General features: G+C 36.8%; 1 protein-coding gene across 1 annotated transcript in view; it reads left to right on the forward strand.

The window, feature by feature from the left end:
• The window catches only part of ZCCHC7 (zinc finger CCHC-type containing 7), a 153,612-nt gene extending 132,046 nt beyond the window's left edge, over positions 1–21,566 (forward strand). Inside the window, exons 7-9 of the mRNA XM_081318425.1 lie at positions 12,051–12,146; positions 19,046–19,163; positions 20,031–21,566. Coding sequence (XP_081174551.1) covers positions 12,051–12,146; positions 19,046–19,163; positions 20,031–20,491 — 675 coding nt within the window. The 3' untranslated portion in view covers positions 20,492–21,566. The remainder of the gene's footprint in view (positions 1–12,050; positions 12,147–19,045; positions 19,164–20,030) is intronic.
• The last annotated feature ends 2,510 nt before the right edge of the window (positions 21,567–24,076 follow it).

Below are 24,076 nucleotides of genomic sequence, written 5' to 3' on the forward strand. Positions count from 1 at the left end.
TGGGGAAGGCTACAATAAAAGGTTCCTAAGAGCCTCTATAATTCTCAAATGGAAGAAGTTTGGCACAACCAGGACTCTTCCAAAAGCTGGTCACCCGGTCAAACTGAGCAATTGGAGGAGAAAGGCCTTAGTAAGAGAGATGACCAAGAACTCAATGGTCGCTCTGACTGAGCTTCAGAGATCCTGTGTGGAGATGGGAGAGAGTTCCAGAAAGACAACCAGCATTGCAGCCTCCATCAATCTGGGCTTTATGGTAGAGTGGCTAGGCGGGAGCCTTTCCTCAGTGCAAAACACATGAAAGCACGCTTGGAGTTTGCAAAAAAAAAAGTACCTGAAGGACTCTCAAACTGTGAGAAACAAGGTTCTCTAGTCTGATGAAACCAAGATTGAACTGTTTCGCTTCAATTCTAAATGTTATCAGGCACTGCTCATCACCTGCCCAGAACCATCTGAGCAATGAAGCATGGTGGTGGCAGCTTCATGCTGTGTGGGTGTTTTTCAGCAGCAGGGACTGAGAGACTGGTCAGGGTTGAGGGAAAGCTGAATGGAACAAAGTACTGGGATATCCTCAATGAAAACCTGTTCCATAGCACTCCGGACCGCAGATTGGGCCGAAGGTTCATTTTCCAACATGACAATGATCCTAAGCACACAGCTAAGACAACACAGGAGCGGCTCTAGCATATCCACTCTGTGAATATCCTAGAGTGGCCCAGCCAGAGCCCTGATCTTAACCCTATCGAACATCTCTGGAGGGACCTGAAAATGGCTCTTCATTGATGGTTGGCATCCAGCCTGAGTGAGCTTGAGAGGATTTGCAAGGAAGAATGGCAGAAAATCCCCCAATCCAGGTGTGCAAAGCTTGTGTCTCACCCAAAAAGAATTGAGGCTGTAACTGTTGCCAAAGATGCTTCAGTAAAGTGCTAAGTGAAGGGTCTGAATACTTATGCCAATGTGATTTTTCAGTCTTTTCTTTTTAATACAATTACAGACATCTCTAAAATTTTGTTTTCAGTTTGTCATTATGGGGTACTGAGTGTAGATTAATGAGAAAAAAATGAGTTTCAACAACTATAGAATCAGGCTGCAGCATAACAAAATTGACAAAAGTGAAGGGGGTCTGAAGACTTTCTGAATGGACTGTAGATATAAAACCATTTTATTCAATACAGCCTCATGCCATGATATGAGCCTTCATACTAACCTTGGTGAGAAACAAGATATTGTTTCTTGTTTCAGATAAGAATTTCAGATAAGATTTAGGAAGGTTATTAGATTCTCAGGTGGTTTTCATTATATACTTATTTATTTATTTACTGCCTATCTCACCATGGAGCTACTCTAGGCGGCTTACAAGAATACAAAAAAGAAAATGAAAAAGTTTAAGTAAAACAGAAGTAAAATAATAGAACAATAAAATGGAAAATGAAAAAGAACACAAAAATATATCAATATGATAACAAATGTATATAAACTTTAATATGTTTAGGATAACTAAATATATTTTAAGTAAAGGCAGATCTCCCTTATGAAAGTATTCTTGGGACAGGTAGTCACTGCTGGATATATCAAGATATAGAACAAACAATAGATGATGTAGATAAGAGTCTAAATTTATTTATTTATTTATTTCAATTTATATGCCGCCCTTTTCCCGAAGGACTCAGGGCGGTTTACAGGGCAAATTAAAACAGTGCAATTTACAAATTAAAATAAAATTAAATTAATAGCCCCAAAACAGTTTAAAATTTAAAACCTTAAAACCCCTCAGTCCAGGCTGGCTAAGTCAAATAGCCAAGTTTTTAGGTCATTGTAACCTCACTAGAGATTGAACAGTCATATAAATGGACCACTATTTTCTTATCCATGTGAGAGGTAGAGTATAATTTACCACTTATCTTGAACAAATGATTCTTACTTATTGAAAGAATCTTGTGCTTGCTTTATATCTCTGAAATGCCAATTTACTACTAACAGGGCAATTAGAATATTTCTATTTATTTAGTATTCAAAATATGTTGAAGTCTTCCAGAACCAAAATACTGTCTTTTATGTTGAGGGAGATTATAGTGGGAAATTTTAAAATTTATTTTGTTTATTATGAAACATTATATTCTCCTATTTGAAAGCCCACTAATGTGGGGTAGAAAGAAGATTTACAAAGCATTGTTAATTATAGAATTGCCTCTATAAACCAAACACAAATAGATTGTCATATGGAATATCCACCATGTTTGCATTTGTAGGTTAGATCTGGTTTGAAATTGTTTTGATTGCTACCTATATTAAATAGTGCAGCCCAAGTATAGCATAACATGCATTGGATGACTTTAATTATGATATAAGAGGGCTGTGTGAAAAAAAAAGAATATTTTTTTGCACCTGTTACTTTCTTGTGGTGTATTCATTCGTTTTTTCCCCTAACTGAACAAATATGTTAACACACAGTTCCCTTTTATTAAAAAAAAATGCAAATGCTTTTCATATTATGGGTTATTTTTGTCATTTCCTGCATAGTAAAAATATGGCTAAGTGCAGGGTGTCAAAAACTAGAAATATACTTGGGATTTGCCTAGCTGTTCAGTGCATATTAACCAAATATTTTCATTATGTTCATCTGTTACTTTTAAAGGCATTGTAGAAACATTTGTGCAGCTAATTTATAAATGCATGTGGATAAATGCTAATATATTAGGAAGATTCTAAAATATAATTACAGTTACAGTCGAACTTGTGTTCCTATATAACGGATGTTAGTTTCCTTCATAAACCTGTCTTTCCTCTCTCACACCCATATTTCCAATCAACATCAAAGCTCATAGTCCTTTCCCATCCTCTTCGTTAAAAGGGGTTCTTTGTGAGCCAGGCCATTTGTCCATCATTGTTTGAGGTCCAAACATTGGCAGAATGCTCTGTCACTGATCCAGAGTGTTGTGAATGGCAGCTCCACACTGACAATTGCAAGTAGTGCCTAGAAATATTCCTGAGAGGATTATTTAACCTTTCAATTTAGGGGGCACAAAGCCCGGCTGATTAATGAACTTTCTGATGGATGCTGATAAGCGGATCTGTTTCTTTATTTCCTCTAAAAGTGATTTTTTTTCCTTCTTCCCCATATTACTATAATCTTGAACATAAAATGTGGCAAATAGATTAAAAAAAACAGCACTGGAGTTTATCTGGTTGGCAAACTGGAGGAGCTAAATTAAAATTGGTAATGAAAGCGGCGGCTGAGCCCCGTGTATGGCTTTTTCTAAATGTGGTATGTATTTTGAAGAGACTGCCTCCCCTCTTTGCTTGGTAGTGACTCTGCTTTGGTACACAGTCTGGACTGGTTTCTGTTATCCACCCCTCACCCCCCAAAAAATGAGTTGTGTTATCTGGATGACTGCAGACACATATGCATCCCCCTTTCTCACTGCATGGGCAGACAAGGTCGATAGCATTACAAGGTATTTGTGGCAGTGCTTGTTTCAGTTTTCAGAAAACTGCCAGTTTCCAGCCAGATTTGAATTACAAAAGAAGAAGCTGGCATGAAAATTGAAAGGGTTTATCGGCTAGTCTGAAGCCTCATAGCACATTGCTTATTTATGCAGTCCATTTGCTCCAGGAATTTTTTTTTTAAGAGGGGGGGAAATACATTTTTTAATAAGGTCATAAAGACCCAGGTATGTTCAAGATGGCAAAATAAAATATAGATAGATACCTGTATATTTTAGACAATTTCATTTAATGTTGCACATTAATTTAGAAGAGCATTTATGTCGCTGTCATAAATGGGAATGTTTAGTTTGGGTGTACAGGTAGTCCCTAAGGATTAAGCCAGATACCTCAGCTTCTTGACTTAACATTTAAAATAGAAACAAAGTTCACAGCTCCATAAGAAATGATTGAAATTTTAATGCACCACCTTGTTTAAATAATTCTTTCATTCCATGTGAAATAGCTATGCAACATTGAACAGGTGGCATGCCCTTTAGGGAAAAATAAAGTTTTGTTTTATCATGAAGATTTCAGATTAGCAATGCAGAAGTGTTTATAGGCAGAAGAAAGAAAGAAAGAAAAGAAAGAAAGAAAGAAAGAGAAAGAAAGAAAGAAAGAAAGAAAGAAAGAAAGAAAGAAAGAAAGAAAGAAAGAAAGAAAGAAAGAAAGAAAAGAAAGAAAGAAAGAAGAAAGAAAGAAAATCATATAGATGATATTATAAACCAGTGTTCTGGAGTTTGACTTATTTATACAAATTACATAATATTTCATTGTAAGGATTGTTTACGAATTAGAAGACTTTTGAGATCTAATATTTGTATGATAGGGTTAGAAAGATTTTTTCATTTATTTTATTTCCAAATTTTACATTTGGTATTCCAATTTAAAATTCTGCCAAATCAAAATTTACCACAGTAAAAATTGGAAGAAGCCACAGAAATAGATTTCGTTCTGATCTTTAGATATACATATTTAAATATTTTGCTGTGTAATCTATTTCACTGGGAATCACAATTAAACAGAATTATTACCAGGTTCCATCTTCAGATCAAAGTTAACAATAGGAATATAATTTGCAAGGAAAAAACTTTTAGAGATTTTTTTTGGATTTCAGTATTAAAATAATATATTATGTATTAAGTTATTTTACCATCAGCATTTTTGTCTGAAATTAAGATTGTTAAACCTCACTTTTGTTCAATAGGTGTTTATTAAATTTCCATAAGGATTTTTTATATCTATGTGCTTTAATGATACTATCATTTGATTTTTACGTTTTTAAAAAAGCAACATCAGAGGAGCCATTTTGCTCTATTGTGTATATAATGTTTTTAAAAAATCTTCCCAACTAAAGAATTCTTCAGTAGAAAGGGAATCTCTGGGCTGCACAACATGTTTAACAACATACTCACAAACTGCATATATAGAGTTAAAAATTATAGAAATAAAAAGAATTTGAAAAAAGCGAAAGATATGAAAAGATAACATAAAAAGTGAGAAGCAATAAAAGTTAAGAAACAAAGTTACAAACATAATTATTACCATTTGCACTTCCAAAATTATATATCATGGTTCCCTTTTTCCCATAAAAAATATGGGATTTTTAATCAGTAAATCCTGACATCAGTTTTATCAAAGGTTTCCACAGTTTTGTAAAAAAATGTTCCTTCCTTAATCAGACAAGTTTAGTTTGGCCATAACAGCAAGTTCTTCCATCTTCATAATCCAGTTCTTCATGGTTGGTATTTCTATATTTTTTTCAATCTTTGTGCCAATCTTTTAGTACTTTCTCATGACAGTATGTAGTATTTAATTCATTCATTCAAAGGAATTAGATATAAACCAAGGCCACAAAAATACAACTGTTCCCTTTGTTTAAAATCTTTTATAATATAAACATTAATTTGCTTTTTGCTCTTAAGTTCATTTTTAAATTCTTGTAGTTTTCCCTTTTTGTTCTCTGTTAGACACACTGTGGGTCATAGGAACATTCACCAGATGGTCCAATTAAACTGCTGCCCAAAGATCTCTTTTAGCTTTTAAGGAATAATAACCCAAAGTTAGAAAGTGAGGTTTGATTAATGTGTCCATTAAAAGCTACTCTTGAGGCTGCAAGCCTTATCTTCCCTCAGCTTTTAGTGCTGTATTTCCAAGATGCACAGTCCCTTTGGGTCTTGCAGGCTTTCTCGTGAGGAGCTGCCTTCTGGAGAATGTGTGGGTAATCTCTCCACCTTCCGCACACGTCTTCAAACATCACCAACTACAGTAGGCATCCCAAGGGCTTTAATCCTAATATCATAAATACTTTTAGTACTTCAAAAGATCCTCAGCTTTTCTTCAATAGCATATTGAGTGCCATTCAACCTCCAAGGCACCATATCATTAATCATTTTATCTCGTGTATCTGTTGTTTTCTTAGTAAAATACAGAAATAATTTACTTTTGCCTTTTCCTTCACAATATGAAATTATGCCATTGGTATTGTCACTGAAGAGATTATCTACCTCCAGCAATGTCATACACTGCTGCTATCCAATCCTGCTTGGGCACCTATATTGTTGGGCAGTTGAGTTGACTTTTATGCCTTGGGTGGCCCTGCTCGGAGTGTATTTTGTTGGTGTACATTCTTTGCTCATAGTCTTGAGAGCACACTCCTGCTGCAGTGAGACAGTAAAATAGGATTGGGGGGCAGGTGACCAGGGAGAAACCGATCTTTACAATAAAAAGAAATTGTCATGGCTCCAATGGATGAAACCCATTAAAAAACTTCAAGGCAAGAATTCTTCCTCAAAGAACATTTTATTCAGGAAACAAAGTATCGGCACTACATAGTTGAACCCAAAACTAGATTCCCTTCCCCAGATACAAAGTAACAGAATGAAAGTCCCACCCTCACAAAGCAGTCATAAATCACATTTGCCAATTAGCCAGCTCCTCAGCCCCCAAAAGCATAATTGGTTTGTGTCTTTGAGTTCCCATGGAGCTGCATTATTATTATGGCTAGCTGAACTCAAGTATTCACCCCATCCCCCCTTCAACATCTAATTTCTAAACAGAAGAAAAAGCATGTTAAAAGCAAAGTAAAAATGCTGCAATTTCCACCAGTTGTCAAAGCAGGAATATCCAATGTTACAGCGTTGACATAAATTACAAACAGCTGATAATATAAACTCACTTTTCAAAACAAAACATAACAATTCTCAACTCAAGGATATGTTATATATTGCTTCATTCTTCCCCAGTTTATTGTTAATCAGGCCTATAACATATATTATCTTGTTTCTTTCTTCCAAAGCTTTCATATTAAAATAGCTACTCCTATATTCTGGTATGAGGCTATTTGGATCTTAGATGAGTGTAGGATAAAGAATATATTGGAATAGATGATTAATCATTTTTGCATAGAGCTAGTATTTCTACTGGTTTTACATTATGGATTTATTTCCTTGTCCAGAAAATGTATTGGGCCATTCATTAGCTATCATTTAAGATCAATATCCATTTCTATATATCTATCTTCAAGCCCCCTTCCAGCTTTACTTCATACAATTCTATTCTTTTTATGAATGTCCCTGAAAGATATTCAACATCACCATCACAGTCTTTTGACCAATCCAGAATAAGAACAATGATGCAAAAATAGCAGTGAATAGCATAAAGCTCTGGGCCTTCTTAGTTCATCACTAAATCAGTTCCTGAAGATTTATTTGGCAACGAGTACAAGCTTTAACACAAAATGTGGCAATATTGGGTATAACAGCTGAGTTAATATCTGTCAAATACATATCATCTTTTAGTTTGAAATGGACTGATGTTTAGTATGTAGTGCAAATTCTGTGATGGTGCGATCTGTGCAATAAACGTGAGTCAGTTTCAATATCTTTTGTATCTCTAGGGCAAATCTTATCTCCCACAGGATTATTACAGCATATAGTCTCTAAGACCGCTGATGGCAAGCCAACTTAAAAGCTATGTGTAGCTTCATTGTGTTTAGATGGATAAGGATAAGGAATCTGGCCAGTACGATAAAATAAAAATAAGAACAAGAACAACCACCTCCAGGTTAGAGGGTGATCATTTAGCCAAATCCATTTGACACTCATAAGCTAGCTGTTTAATAATTAGTTTGGCTTTTTCAAACCCCAGTGATAAAGTTTCCAAGAGAAACCAATGAAGCCAGTTAGGGTTCTACATAACTGTACTAAGTAGACCAGGGGTGGGCAACTATGACCCCTTTATGATCTGTTGACTTCAACTCCCAGAATTCCTGAGCCATGAATTCTGGGAGTTGAAGTCCACAGATTGTAAAGGGGCCATAGGTGTCCCCCCCAGAAGTAGATTGAAATAATCAGTCAGACTAAGAACTGCTAAACTTACTAGAATACCTAAAATGTAGCCTGAATTAAAATCTTTACTGAAGGAATAAGAACTAAAGTGTGACAGTCTGGGATGTCCTCAGGTGATGGCTTCATGCATCCTAATACCTTGTTTTAACTTTTAAAGCAACAGTTCCCAACCTTTGTGGCTTGGCGGGGGAGGGGGAGAGAGGGGAACTGGGCTGTTTGAGCAGTGGGCCGGTGCACACATGTGCAGCTCAGCTTGTGTGAGTGGCAGGCCGGCAGGCACACGCTCATGCAGCTCAACTTGGGCATGCCAGCCTGCCACTGACGTGGCCCAGTGGCAAATAGGCCACAGCTCAGCAGTGGGCCATGGCCTGGGATGGGGAACCCCTGCTTTAAATCACATATTGCAAGGGTGGCTGTTTCAGAATATTTCTTGTTTATATATTTCTCATTTTCCCTCCATTGTTTAAATCAGGGGTCTTCAAACTTGGCCCTTTCATGACTTGTGGACTTCAACTCCCAGAATCCCTCAGCCAGGCAGTCTGGCTGAGGAATTCTGGGAGTTGAAGTCCACAAGTCATGAAAAGGCCAAGTTTGAAGACCCCTGGTTTAAATACTATTATTCTTGTAATGGATTTCCCTGGTTGGGTAATTTCCTCAGGTGTTCTTCTCTGGAGAAAGTTTTAAAAAATATCTAGCCCTGGAATAGAGAAAATTAAATCATGTCTGGTCCTAGGTGTCTGAGTTTCCACCACGGTTCTTGTGTTTTCCAAGATAATTTCCTTCACCACGGCCCACCAAGACTTAATTCAATATTTAAATCATAACATTTCTTCAAGGCTTTGCGGGGGGGGGGGTGTTCTTAATACTTTTTGAAGAGTGAAGGTAGCATAGTGAGCAGAACTGCCTTTACGTCTATGTGGTAGGATAAATTTTGGAGTGAGTTTCAGGTTTCTATATTTTAAAAACTATATGTCTGTCTTGTAATATTTGTAATATGTATTGTAGGGCAGTAAGTAAGGAGTTTTTGGAAGCAGCAAACAGTGGGGATAGTGAAAACTTCACAAAGCAAACTCACTGTTCTTTGTGTTATGCAGTGCTGTGTAGCATAGCTTTTAAAAAGCAATCAAACCTGTGTCCTTTCAATGAATGATGTGGGAGTCCATGAAACTCCAGCACTACTGTGCTGTAGATCTACTGTACTGTAGATATTTATGGATCCGGTTAAAAGAAATACTTAATGGGAATATCTAAATAACATTTAGGAATCCAAAGTGAAAGCAGATAGATAGATTTCTCCCAACTGAAATTTGGAAAAAGAAATTGTCCATTTTATACCGTACTATAATTCCCCACCCCCATCCCTTTGTCTGCATATGTAGCTGTAAGATAGTACAGGGCAAAAAAACACACCCTCTGAATAAATAATATTTTTTAATTAGTGAAATTTAAGTCAGATACATATCTGGAGAAGTAATGAGCTTCATAGAAAGAAGGCCTTATTGGATCAAAGTCAGTTTAAGATAAGGACATCTCAAGGTCACCGAGGGAGCTGCCCTGCAGGGCCATTTGCATAAAAAATTACTGTTAGAAATAGGCCAGCAAGGCAGCCCTGGCATTTTGATCTCTTGGCCTTTGTCATGGAGATTCCTTGCAGAGAAGGGAGAGAAGGCCAGTGTCCCAGATAATGATTAACTGTTTTAATGGCATTCATTCATTCATTCACTCATTCTGCACTAACTACTCATGCAGAAAAAAGGGTTATGTAAAATGACATTAGAAGAAAATCATTTGTAATCGTTGCATCGGGGCTGCACTTTGAGGAGACATTAGGAGTAAATCCGTGGCGTGGTAGGCTTATGCTTTATCTTCTGATATTTACTGAGTTTACTGGTGCATGAAAAGCTTTCAGGAAGAATAGCAGATGGGATGGACCTTTTATAGGTAATGCTATCTACTGGGTTATTACTTCTATATATTGATAGTGAAGTAATCTTCAAAATATCACTCTCCAAAATATAGATTATTTAAATGTTTTTAACACACAAAAAAATCCTATAGCAGAGCTGCTGCTATCATTTTCTACCTATTGGATCAGAAACCTTAAATGCTTTTTAAAACCTGAAATAATTAGAATATAGTGAGCTTGACAACATATTGTAAAGTTCTTTTTCTCTTTTGACTTTTGGACAGCTGTAGGGAGGTACGCAAACTGAAGGGCAAGTATTCAATTTAATTTGTCTCCTTAAATCTGACCTTTTCAATTACATGAACAAAAGGAAGTGCTGGACAGACATTTTTTGAGGTCATAAAAACACACATCCTTCCTGCAGCCCAAAACTCCTTGAGGATTTTTGTGAGATTAGAAATGGAAAAAAGCTACTTTTCATAATGTTCTCATAACATCTTTTTCTCCTTGTGTATTTTGCACTGGGTGCCAAAATAATATTGGGTGGAAGTGATTTTCACCAGCCATTATTACCAGTTAATTATAATAAGCAACTCTGGGAGAGAGTTCAATCTATTCAAACAGTTCAAATATGGTGATTACATTCAGAAATAGAAAGATTTCACAAATCTTGACGTTAATTGTTAAGGAATGGATATTAAACAAAGGGTCTTTAATTGTCTGATTGAGATCATTTTTAGAATGTATTCATACCTGGATATAGTCCTTAGTTACATTTTAAGAAATAAAATCAAGATAAAAGTGCTATTAATCTGTTTACCTCTAATTTTCCCATTTTTCCATCCATTCTTTTCAAGGATTACGTAAGAGCATTAGGATATACCTGCAAAACCCTTTCCTTCTCGATATATATATATATAAAACCTGTAGTGATTTATTTTTGTTTGTTTGTTTTAAACCATGTTAGCTAAACCCAAGTTTTCTTTCTTCAGTTTCTGTTGTGCAGTAAAAATGTGTTTTAATGAAGATTTTTTTAAAAAAGACTTTTTGTACCAGAAAATTCAACCTATCTGTAGGTAGTGCTCTTCTCCTTGACTGTCAGGTTTCTCAGATTGTTAGAAGTGGTCTTCCTTGCCAAGTTGGAAGGAGATAAAGGCAAGAATTCATCTGTGCCTTAAATCTAAATTTAGATACTGGGAGCAGGATTTCTCATACTTTGCAATGCCTTGACCCCCTAAAATAAATTAATTTCTGTGACACTTCCCATGAATACAGGGAGTGCTCGACTTACAACAGTTTGTTTTGTAACCGTTCAGATTTGCAGCAGCACTGAAAAAAGCATTTGCAACCGTAGTAGGATCCCTATGCTCATGTAATCAGAATTTGGGTGCTTGGCAACCAGCCATGTATTTTCAAAGGTTGCCATGTCTTGGTTATCTTTGCAACTTTTCCAGCATGCTTCCTACGAGCAAAGTCAATAAGGGAAGTCGGATTCCCTTAAAAACCACATGATTCATTTAATACAGGGGTCTTCAAACTTGGCCCTTTTATGACTTCTGGACTTCAACTCCCAGAATTCCTCAGCCAGTCATGCTGGCTGAGGAATTCTGGGAGTTGAAGTCCACAAGTCATAAAAGGGCCAAGTTTGAAGATCCCTGATTTAATAAGTACAGCGATTCGCTTAACTGTGGCAAAGAAGGTCATAAAATTGGGTGCAAGAATCATGTAACATCTGCCTTGCCTAGCAGCAGAAATTCTAGTCCCAATTATGATTGTAAGTAAAACTAACAATATCTAAAACATGCACACAGAGCAACTACGACACATATAGGAATAGAATGTTTAAACTTTATAAATAAAAACATTTTCATTAGAATTAAACGATAAAAAATAATCAAATTTAAAACCACTTCCCAGTGAGTGTTCAATTTTGTGTAAGTCCTGAAATCTGGGATATTGTTTTTGAGAGAGTCATTCTAAGTTCTCATTCCACATATATTTTGAATTGATATTTGCTCTTTATAGTAGAAACTTTAGAAAAGTTCTTATGAGACACTTTTCATTTTATCAGAATTGGGGTACAGATTATAGTTGATATGACTAAGTCTGCAATGATACAGACATCTGCATAGATATAAGACACATTGAATATGGTGGTATGTATAATATAACTGCAATACATTTTTTCCAATTAGTAACAGATATAATTCCACTGCTGTTTATTGGATGGTGAAACTGTATTGTTTTAATTTAGTTCATTTTAATTGGAATTTTACTAAATTTCATTGCTGCCTTTTTTTGTTTGTTTGTTTCAGACTAGACCAGGACCACTCAAGAAGGCTGACTCTTATTCTGTGCAACCTGCTTCAGTATACTGTTACAACTGTGGAGAGAAAGGACACTATGGATTTGTAAGTGTCTTAATGCTATTAATAAACAATAAATATTTGTTGAGTTATTTTACTTTCTGATAAGGTCCATATTTGTTTCTCAACTATTATATAACGAATTGCCAACCACATACTTATTAAAAAAATTCTACAAATGATCTAGAACTGTATTCATGTATTCATGTATTCCCGATCATCCTTCATATAATTTAAACCCCAAAACATATAAAGTTGGATATAGGGTTGAAGTAGGCAGTTTTAAATAACTGCTATAAGAAAATAACTGAATCAATAATATTGGGATTGATAAACGAGTTTTATTAAAAAGGTCATGCAGTTTAAGTCCAAAACATATAAAAATGCACTTTATAACAGGGATCCCAACCCCTGGTCCATGGACCGGTACCGGGCTGCAGCATGCCAGCAACCGGGCCGCACAAACACGCAAAGCCCATCTGTGGGATGCAGGCAACACATAAAACCATGCCCCCTCCGGTCCGCGGAAAAATCTCTCTCCAAATAACCGGTCCCTGGTGCCCAAAAGGTTGAGGACCTCTGCTTTATACCACACAAAGAAGTTGGCTGTAACTGATCTAAATAAATAGCAGTATCATAACAAATATAGGAAGACCATTAAATATTGGAGAACATCAAGTTTTTGCCATCTACATTTCAGCAGAAATAGGTATAAATTTGATTAAGAACTATCAAGTCATTTTAAATGCCTGTTGACCACATACAGAGATCTTTTCCATAAATACTTAACACATTTATTATTATTTTTTGAGTACACAAATGGACATACAGTACACATACACACTATACTAGAGTCAGTTTGGTCTAGTGATTAAGGCAGCAGACTAGAAATTGGGAGACTGTGAGTTCTAGTCCCATCTTAGCACAAAAGCTGGCTGGGTGACCTTGGGCCAGCCACACACTCTCAGCCCAACCCACCTCACAGGGTGGGTGTTGTGGGGAAAAAGGAGGAGAGAGGAATGTTGGATATAGCAATATCAATAGCACTTAGTTTTATATACCTTCTCACAGTGCGTTATAGCACTCTCTGAGTGATTTCCAATATCAGCATATATCTGGGTCCTCAGTTTACTGACCTTGGAAGGATAGAAGGCTGAGTCAACCTTGCGCCTACCAGGATTGAACTTCAGACTATGGGCAGTTAATTTGCAATACCGCATTTTAACCACTGCACCACGAAGGCTCAGTTATTTTACAAATAACTCAAGGCGGATATGCTTACCACCTTGACTTATTTGTAAAAAATAATAAAAGGCAGGATATAAATAATCATTTTTATGATTTGGAGAAAGTCAGGAAGACTTTAATTGCATAGAGATGGAGGTCTTTGATAGATGATAAGAATGTAAATAGACCTTTTGAACACAACTGTTGGTTGGGATATCAACAAATTTCATCGGGGGGGGGGAGTAAAAATAAAATAGCAAAAGGAAGACATTTATTATGATAAATGTCCTGTACATTATTGAATAAAACAACTTACAGCCCATTGATTCCTTTAAAAAGAGTACAGTTTAGTAACATAGTTTAAAAATGGAAATGTTGTTTAAAATTTCCTGGAATTTATATGGATTTATATTAAAATATACTATGTGTGATTTGTGCAGAATTCCCTGTTTTAGAATTCTTTCTAGAAATAGTTGAAATTATTCTACCACGTTGGACATCTTAAGCTTCAGGAAGTGTCTGGCTGATCAGATACGAGAAAAAATTATGAGAAATTGAATGACCTAATGGAGCATGTTAACATTTCATTGACTTCATTGAGATTTTACAAGAACTTGTCATTTCTCAAAGACAGTGATATCACATCACAATTTTAATTGTCACCAACCTATTATAAAAGATAATTCAGAATCAGTGGGCATGTCAAAATGATATTAACCAATAAATTTGTTTGTTAATAAATGCAGTGAAGAATTTGATTAAGAAAAAGTCAGTAGTTAAGAGTGGTCTAGGTTAACTGATACAGAGGTTTCCTATATTTGTTAAGGCTTGCTGGTATAATTTAGTGACCAAGTAGTACTCATTTTAATGAATTGGAACTATCCTAAGAACAGTATATTAATTAAATCATCTGGAGTCAATTATGGGTAGATATCTGCCTTAATGTAACATCATGTTCTGAAGCAAGAAATACACAATTCTCCAGACAGATTACTATTTTCATAATAGGAACAGATCTTGCATTTTTCAATTCTTCTTTGAGTATCAGGAATGAGAAACTATGAAGACATTGCAGCTTCTGTTATAGACATTATCACAATCCTCAGGAATTAATACATCATTCATTCATTCATTCATTCATTCATTCATTCATTCATTCATTCATATTCTTTATTGCAGTTAATGGCCAGTCTATAAAACATAATGAATATGTTAGTGTAGAAATCTGCAAATATTAGCATCAGTAGAAGCAATGAACATGCTACTAAGCCATATTGTTCTAGGAAACTGGGAGCTGAAAAGCAACCTAAAGGATTAGCAATCAAAAGTGAATGATGCTGAGAATCTTTTTCCTCTAAAATGTGTTCATACAAGAATCTTAAGTTGGAGGACTCTTCCCAATGTTAGTTAAATCTTAGTAGTCACATTTGTGCCCATATCTGCAAATTGCAGGACCCCAAAAGAACAAAACAAAGCAGAGGCTTTGTAGCTCTGCCTAGCATTCATATTCCAAGCTGTCAGTCAGATACAACTTTTCTCAGGTGTGTTGATAAGAGCCTGAGATTTCTATCCTGTGTATTTTACCTGTGGTGCTAAGGAACATCTCCAGAGTATTTAAAAATACAAAGCATGTGGCAGCAGTGGCAGTTGACTTAGATGAGACAGGTCTGGGAAGTGCATGTCATACACTATTCAGATTATCATTCAATAGATCCATGTTAAAACGAGTAGGAGTGGCTATTTTTAGAGGCCTCTACTTGTTTTATCCACTAGGGTTTTACTGTCAAGCTACTAAGGGAAAGGCCATCTTCTTGGAATATTTGTCTGTACAGCATCTCCAGAAACTTTGGAGGAGTATACTCCACAGCAATCAAGGATTATTTATCCTTATTTAATAGCTATGCATGAAATCGCAAGAAAGCAGTTGGTAGAAATAAATGGAAAATCACTGAGAAGTCTTTATTTCTTCCCCGAAAGTATTCTTTATCATGATGATTCATGCACATGGGTTATGTGTCTAAGCAGAGCTCACTCAGAATCTTCTCAAGCTTATAAAAAGGTCTTGCCAAAAACCATGGGCCTGTGTTCTTTTGAGATCTGAACATAACTGTACTCTCCTTTTCCAAATAGTAACTGAAAAGTTGTTCCTTTTCACTTTCATGGAGATCAGTATATGTTTTTAGTTTTTTGGGGTCCACCCTAGACATTGTGGATGTTTCAAAATGGATTGTTGCAGCCATCAGATTATGTTATGAGCTAAGGAACCAAAAGTGCCCTCTTTTGGTCTGTGGTCAGTTTGCAAGAGCTAGGATTCGATCTGCATCCTTTCTACATTACATTTTCCTTTCATAATTATGTAGGGCAACTTCCTATCTGTATCTAGCATTATCATCTGGATTTTGATTCTCAGAAGGATGTAGCTTTTAGAGCTGCAGTCATTTGTACTGTACCTTATGAGCACTAAGCCCCTCTAGATAATAGGCCAGCTATTCACCCATGAGTGTATGATCACAGAGACCACAGTGAAGAACTGATTACTTATCTGTAACTGAAGTTTTTTGAGTAGTTATCTATGAGTTCACTCAACCCTCCCCCCTACCTTCTTTTGTTCTGGGTGACCTCAATATTTCTCTTAGAATTCACTATATTGGTTTCAGGCATGGAGGGGATTTAGGGAAAGCTGCACCTACTCGTGTGGTATGCAGAGAGCTGCACTTCAGCCAAGACATTCCATATAATTTAGAAGTTTCAGAACAAAGTTTTCTTCAAGATATATTGTGTGTGGATTGGCAGATGATCTCTTCAGTCACATTAAATAACCAGTTGTTTCAAATCAAATTTATAAACTGGGAAAGGCTATTTGTTGGTTTAGAGCAGACATATCAAACTCGCAACGTCACATGACGTTGTGCAACTTATCGGGACAGATTTGCCATTGCCGGCAATGGGGTGGGCATGGCTTCTGTGTGACAGGCCTGGCAGTTTGACACCCCTGGTTTAGAGTGAGATGTCATCAGCCTGTGACTGATGTACAACTGCATGTCTCTGTGTGTCTGTATCTCTCTCTCTCTCTCTCTCTCTCTCTCTCTCTCTCTCTCTCTCTCTCTCTCTCTCTCTCTGAGAGAGAGAGAGAGAGAGAGAGGCTGACTGAAAATGCTACAGAAATCTGTAGGGTATGGAAGCTATAAGGATGTAGATAGGGAGACACAAAATCCAATAGAGGAAAGTTTAAGTAGCTCAGGATTGAATTGTGGGATCCTTTGTGCTCTCTGAGCTTGTTTTCTTGCAGATGTTTCATTACCCGACTAGGTAACATCATCAGTGCTACTGAGTGTGAAGTTTGCTCCCTGTTTATATACAGTAGCAGGTCTTAACCAGTATTGGTGGGGGTGTGGTTTTCTCCTTGATTGTTCCTTCATTAGGGTATTATTTTCTGATTGCCTGGCATTAGCAGACACAACATTAGTTTATATTCTACTAACATGGAGATGTTTACTAGTAAGTATCAAGGAATATAAGCCAGTGCGACTGTTGATAGAATTAAGATTCTCCCAAAAGAACTGGCCCATGATTTGGAGACCTTCCTGAACTCAGGGTTCTTTGAAACAGCGGTAGAAAGCCATATGCAGGGACCCTTCACCCTGATCTGGCTGATACGCAATTTCATCCCTATCTGGACAAACCTACCTATCTACCTGCCGGCAACAATAACTTATGCCCTGCAATAACTTTGTATGTTGGGGTACTTTTGAAGATAACTCAGAACTTGTCACCGGTCCAGAATGTAATGATCATTTACCAGGCCATTGCAAGGTATAATCTATACTTAGATTACTAAGTATTATGATAGATTATCAATAGGTTTCTGGGTCCAGTTCAGTCTGTGGTCATTCTTTAGGAAGCTTTATGAGCTACTAGCATAGATATGTGACCATGATACTAAAAAAAAAAAGATTCTGCCTATCTAGTACAGTCAACAAAAAAGGCCTATTGTGATCTCCATCCTGTCTACCAGAATTTGTGGACCAGGACAAAACAATAGGCCTTTTCAGTAATAGCCTCCAAATTCTGGAGTATTATGTAGCTAACTTTTCATTCATTTAGAAAGATCCTTTTATTCTCACGAGTCTTTGGCCAGTAATATGATTGTCATGCAATTATTTATTGTATTAAAAGAATCTTTTGTAACATTTTAATTTTGGTTACTTGCGCTGCCCAGAATCCTTGTGATTGCAGCAATGAGCAAATATTATTAAATAAATAAATAACACTCCAATATGATTAAACCATTATTTCCTACAAAAAGCAGAAAAATTTATTCATTGTGACTTCTTTATCTGCTGCTCTAAAATTGTGATCTTTAGATGAAAGATAATGCTACCAGAGTAAAGTGAGATGAACTGCATATAAATTTAATAAAATAAGTAAGTAAAATGCCTGGATTTCTTGACTAAAATGAGTTTTTACTTTCATCCCAGACGTTTGAATTCCAGAACCTAGAAGACAAGCGTAGATGGAATTTCTTACAAAACTGAGACAGCAGCAACAGTTGTAGATAGAACAAGATGTGGTTTGGAGAGATTTCTTTTGCTCTGTACAAGTCAAAATCAACAAAACATCATAGAAAGGAGTCATTGTATTATAGAAAGTTTCACTCTCTCTTTTGGATTTGTTCCAGGTTTGAACATTTTTCTCATAGGCAAGAAAGATAGCTTAGGAATTTTGTTGCTATACGGTACCAAAAGATGGTCTTGAACTTACTGTTAAGGCTCCCCTGGTCCTAACGGAAGCATATTATGTCTACTGATGATACTAGTTGTAACTTCAGGATTATGTGAATTTATAGGAAAAATGAACCTAGATCAGTCAGGGGTAGGCAACCTTGGCTCTTTTATGACTCATAGACTTCAACTCCCAGAATTCCTGAGTCAGCTATTGCTGATATGTTGAACAAGCCACTTCCTACAGCCCAACACGCGTATCTGCGCAAGAAGATGTGTCTTATCTGAAGTCTGCGTCGCTGACAAAAGAAAGGGATGTCACTGCGTGTTTTTTTAGTTTTGCAAGCTTCACTCATTCCTGTCTGTACATTTTCCCCTGCTCTCTCCACCTGTGTTATTATCTTATCATGTAAGCATAGTGAATCTCACATGTCCAGCTATGTTATGGTTTCAGACTGTTTTGTGCGCATGTCTAGAAAAAGTTTCTCACTTTAGTTTTACTTTTTACTTTTCTCTTCTGCCTGATGAGAGAATGTAGTCAGTTTAGGTCTTTTGTTTTCTCATTAAAAGTTTTACAGTAAAATATGCCTCGGATTTCTTTCTTTGATGTTCACCATGCGAATGAGCCACGGTTCATCGCCCTCTGATAGGGGAGTAATAACCCTCCTGCTGACTCAGGAATTCTGGGAGTTGAAGTCCATGAGTCATAAAAGAGCCGAGGTTGCCTACCCCTGACCTAGATTAATCTGTAGATATGTTCACTTACTTGCATCTTAAATTTGTAGTGATATTTCATGCATGTTACATTTGCAATTATAATCTGTATAGTCTTGCCCGTCTTCTTTTGGGATAAACCAGCAGGTTCAGTATGCATTATTAGAGAAAATGGATCGTTTTACTACCAATGGAAAAGCTATTAGGTCAATTCCTTTCATTTGTTTCTTTTCAGTTTGCATTAACCAGAGGTATCAGAATAATTTAAAATCTGATTTGCAGGAATGCTCAGAGAAGCGAATGTTTGGAGGAATATTTCCTACTTACCCATTTATCTGTTACTATGACAATAAATATGATATCAAGAGGAGCCTCCAGAGAGCAGAGAAAAAAGTGCAAGGTATGATATATATATTTAGTGATCTTGTTCTTTTTTAAAAAAATCTCTTAGCCAGCTACTATTATGTTTACTGCCTCTTTTAACTTGATTAGATTACGATGGGTAACTTTGCCAGAAGGCTTCATCTGGTCCCTAGCACCCCCACCTGCAGCCCTCCAATAACCCAAGATCATGCAAAAATTTAGTGACAAAATAGTCAATGTCTGGTGACACAGTATTTTTTTTAAAAAAAAAATAAAGCTAGAATGTGAATAGGTTGCCTCTGACTCTGTTTTTATTTCTACCTTTTAAACCTTCCAAACTCAATGCGAACCTGTCATTTTTCTTGCAATGTGCTAAGCACATTGATTTGTGCTTTAATTGTAAGACGCCCTGAGTCTTCGGAGAAGGGCGGGATATAAATGGGATTTTTTTAAAAAAAAAAAAATTTTGAGAGCATAACCTTGAGCTGTTTGGTGAAAATTTTAAGGATGGAAATTGAAGAATTTCAGATGCCAAAATGCCAAGTGTTCCCATTTGCACCCAAAAAATCCACCACAGATCCATTAAAAATGCAAATAAATCAACCACCTGATTTTTGCAACAGACGCTCAGGACTTCTGGAAGGTCAGAAGGCCAAACTGCAAACTCCAGTTCCTCATAGGTTGTAACAATATTTCATGTGTGTACTATCTGATCTCGATGTTCTAGGTGGCTAACAATCTCATAAAACAAAAACGTCAGCATTAATAAAAAGATTTGAGAAGGAACCCCCTCTCAATGTATCAAAACATAGACTGAAATTAGAATTAGAGCTAGATATTAGGGAGGTAACAAATACAGTGTTCTGTGTTTTAAGTGTAGTATCATCGTGTTTTTATTTTGCAGAACTTCAGGAAGCTGGCCTTTTACCAAAGACTCTGAAAAGACCACATACAGAGTGTGATCAAGAAGAACACAAACATAAGAAAAAGAGGGAAGTTTGGAAGGCACATGGCAAGAGGGGAGATCATAACAATCTAAGGAAAAAATCTCATGCAGATCCAATCAAAGAAAGGAAGCGTAAGAAGGAAGCTCAAAACAATTATGCGATAGAAGAGTGCTTTCCTAGAGGTGGCCACATGAATGCACATAAGAGGTGCAAAAGGAAAACTCGTCGTCATCAAAGTGTTGGCTTTCTGGCAGATGGCAAAACTGAAAATCGACAAATTTCTCTGGGGTCAGCAAAAAGGCAGAAGAGAAAGAAAAAGCAGAGGAGCCACACAAGCAATAGTTGCACCAGGGATGAAAGTTTATTTCTTATCAAACAGAAGAAAAAGAAAACCACAACAAAACCCAGCTTGATCTGAGTTGGAGCTTTATTCCTTCCACAAAAAGCAGACTGGGCTATCACAGCACAGAGAGTGTATCGGTAACCATTCCACAAAGAGAGCATCTTGGTTTGTAAGGACAAGTTATTGATGCATTAGAGATACATTATTTGTTAAATGTTTTTTTTTACAATTCCTGGAATATTGGATGGAATGTAGAGGTAGGAGGTGGGGGAGTGACAAGATGAAAGCATTTTTTTAAAAAAACAATACATATCCTCAGTTGCATACACTCTTTTTGTAAATCTGTGTCTCAAAATACTTCTGCTTAATTGCATATAGTTTATTTGCATGCAAACTTTGAAGGAAACGTAGACAAATTGACAGGTGACCTAGGTATGGAATACAAAAATAAATGGAGGTAGCGATTTCACCTGTTTAATAGAAGAAAAAGAGGAAGTGCAAGTGATTTGGGTTTACAGGCCCCTTGGGAAGGTCTAGCAGTATCATGTTTCCTCTGTTGATTTGTTTTGAAAAATGTACGGAATAAATTTAAGAAACAGAGAAGGATGTTGTACAAGAAATATTTGCTTCCTAATTTATTTTCCCGACAGAGTGTTTCACGAGGTGTGGCCATCTTATGCCACATTCTTAGCTATGATTATCCCCAAATTTGTCATTGACTTAGCACTATAATTTGACTTTGACAGGCCAGGTAAGTCTTTGTTCAAGTGAAAAAGGGTAAACTGCATTGAAGTCTAATTTTTAAAGTATATAATCCCGGATGGCTTTTTTATGTTTCTGAGAAATAAATTATTTTATAACTCATTTTATTAAATTTAGGTATTTTTGTACTTTGAATTGCAATTCAAAATTTATGTCTGAAAAACAACAAAATGTCTAAGGGAAAAGTAACTATTTGGATGCCCGATTTTTGTTTTTTTTTTCTTTTCAAAATCAGCTATTTCATCTTCTTTCTTTAATACTGTCAATTCATGTGACCTCCAGTGAGACTTCAGCTTCCCAAACATGCTGCTTTTTTCACTCTTGTTAATTTATATGTCCAAAAGATGTATTTTACCTAGGGGGTTGATTATTAAACATTAAAATGATATTTTTATACTGAGTCTGTTTTTTTAGCATGTTAAAATAACAAGTATTATCAAGATATGATGATAATAACAGAACACACCGCCTTTGTCAGGCACAAGAAATCAGGAACCAAGATAGTTCAAATGAGTACAAGTCTAATCCATGCTAGCTCAGTACAAGAATCAAGGCAAATTGGCAGTAGATGAGCGTGGGGCTGGACTTAGATCTCTTGTGGGCCTGAAGGGACTCCAAATTGATGAACGTGTTTGACCCCACTCTTGGACTCAACCTGATCATCTCCTACATCAGGGGTCTTCAAACTTGGCTTTTTTATGACTTGTGGACTTCAACTCTCAGAATTCCTCAGCCAGCGTGCCTGTCCTACATCCTTAGTACTATTGCCCGGAACATCTAATGAGTAACCTATCCACGCTACAGTCTGAGTTAACAGGACTTGGTATATAAATAAAATTGCAATTGTAAGTACACATAGGAAATTTACAAAAGAAAGACGCTCTGTAGGAATAATAATGTAAATGTTCTCTTTTTTACAAGGTGGAAGTGAAATTCAAAAATTGTAGATGAAAGGATCCAGCTTTGCAATTAATGCTTGAGAAATAAATCAGCTGAGCACAAATATTGGCAGGGCAGCATTACACTACCCAATAGTGAAACATGAATAGCCACATGCAGAACAGAATGAAGGGAAATCCAGTTGAATACAAAGAAGTTATATCATCAAGGTAGGATGATGAACTGCATCATAAAATGAATATGGGACACTTTACAATTCTAATAAAAAAATAGGATAATCCTTTACGTGTCTGTTTTTGGTCACTATCTGTTTTTATCTATTCAAATCAATATTATCCCATTAACGCAGGGGTCTTCAAACTTGGCCCTTTTATGACTTGTGGACTTCAACTCCCAGACTTCCTCAGCCAGTATGTCTGACTGAGGAAGTCTGGGAGTTGAAGTCCACAAGTCATAAAAGGGCCAAGTTTGAAGACCCCTGCACTAGCGCATTAGAAATGGGTATGAATACGTTTGCCTTTTTAAAACTCTCCGTGTTTACCTTGAAGGTGTCTGAGGTTGTCCTTATCTCTGGAAAAAAGCATTGCAGAGATGCACTCAAAGTCTGACTGCAAGTATAGCAGAAGAGAAGAAACGGGTAGAGCCTGGGATCTAGAATTCTTTCCAATCCTATTACCAGCAGTGGCCTTAGCAGCCATAAGTATTTTCTTCTGTATTACGGAGTAGCACATTGCATAAGCACAGTACAGTATATGTTTCTGCTTCCTTGTCTTCATCTGTCTATATGACCCTATACACAGTGAGGCACATATTCTCCTCTGGATCTGTGACCAAAGGTGAGATGGGAGCTTAGACTAAGAGCAGTTGGCAGCACCCTCAGCTGCTTCCTAAACAGGAAGTCTAGGAGTACATTTAGGGGTGGGTTTTTTTCTCCACAACCCCAATTCTGTTCTAGCTCACTTTCAAATTCAGTTTTTTGTTGATTTCTCTCTCCTCCTCTCCCAGTGGTCCTGTTCTTTTTTCAGAGTGGGAGGTCAGAAGGATAGACATGCTGCTCCTTTTGTATATTTTCTTAATCGAATAACAGAGTTGAAAGGGACCTTGGAGGTCATCTAGTCCAACCCCCTGCTCAGGCAGGAAATCCTATACCATTTCAGACAAATGGCTGTCCAGTCTCTTCTTAAAAACTTCCAGTGTTGGAGCATTCACAGCTTCTGCAGTCAGGTTGTTCCACTGGTTAACTGTTCTAACTGTCAGGAAGTTTCTCCTTAGTTCTAGGTTGCTTCTCTCCTTGGTTAGTTTCCATCCGTTGCTTCTTGTTCTGCCTTCGGGCGCTTTGGAGAATAGCTTGACTCCCTCTTCTTTGTGGCAACCCCTGAGATATTGGAAGACTGCTATCATGTCCCCCCTCGTCCTTCTCTTCATTAAACTAGACATACCCAGTTCCTGCAACTCTTCTTCATATATTTTAGCCTCCAGTCCTCTAATCATCTTTGTTGCTTTGTTTCAACATCTTCCTAACACTTTATTGAGTTGGAAAAAAATAAAAAAGCCTGCTGCTGAAGTCGGAAGAAGGAATGATAAGGTTTTGCAGAAAGGAATTGTTTGAACTATGGTATGTGTGTCTGTGGGAGAAGAGAGCCTTCCTTCTCATTTTCTCCCCTTTTTGATTCATTTAAGGGATAGCAAGAAGAAAAATTAGCCATGCTGTAAAAGAGTCAAGTAGCATCACCTCACTGATGATGATACCTAACTGGGTAACGTGCAAGAAAACAAGCATATACTCAGAGAGTATCAAGGACCACACGGCATCAGTTTCCCAACTTCAAGCTTCACAAATTGGTTTGCATTCTTTTGTGGGCAGATTTCCAATCCCAACTGAAAACCTGGCACAAGTCTGATGCAAAAGTCCAAAAATGAGCATTTTCTTTTTCTCGTTCTCTAATTTTTAGCCTCAGAACAACACTAAGCATATCTTTATTAGTTACGATATATGCT

The sequence above is a fragment of the Vipera berus genome (assembly GCF_964194415.1).
Source record: "Vipera berus genome assembly, chromosome: 2".
Classification (NCBI taxonomy): Eukaryota; Metazoa; Chordata; class Lepidosauria; order Squamata; family Viperidae; genus Vipera; species Vipera berus.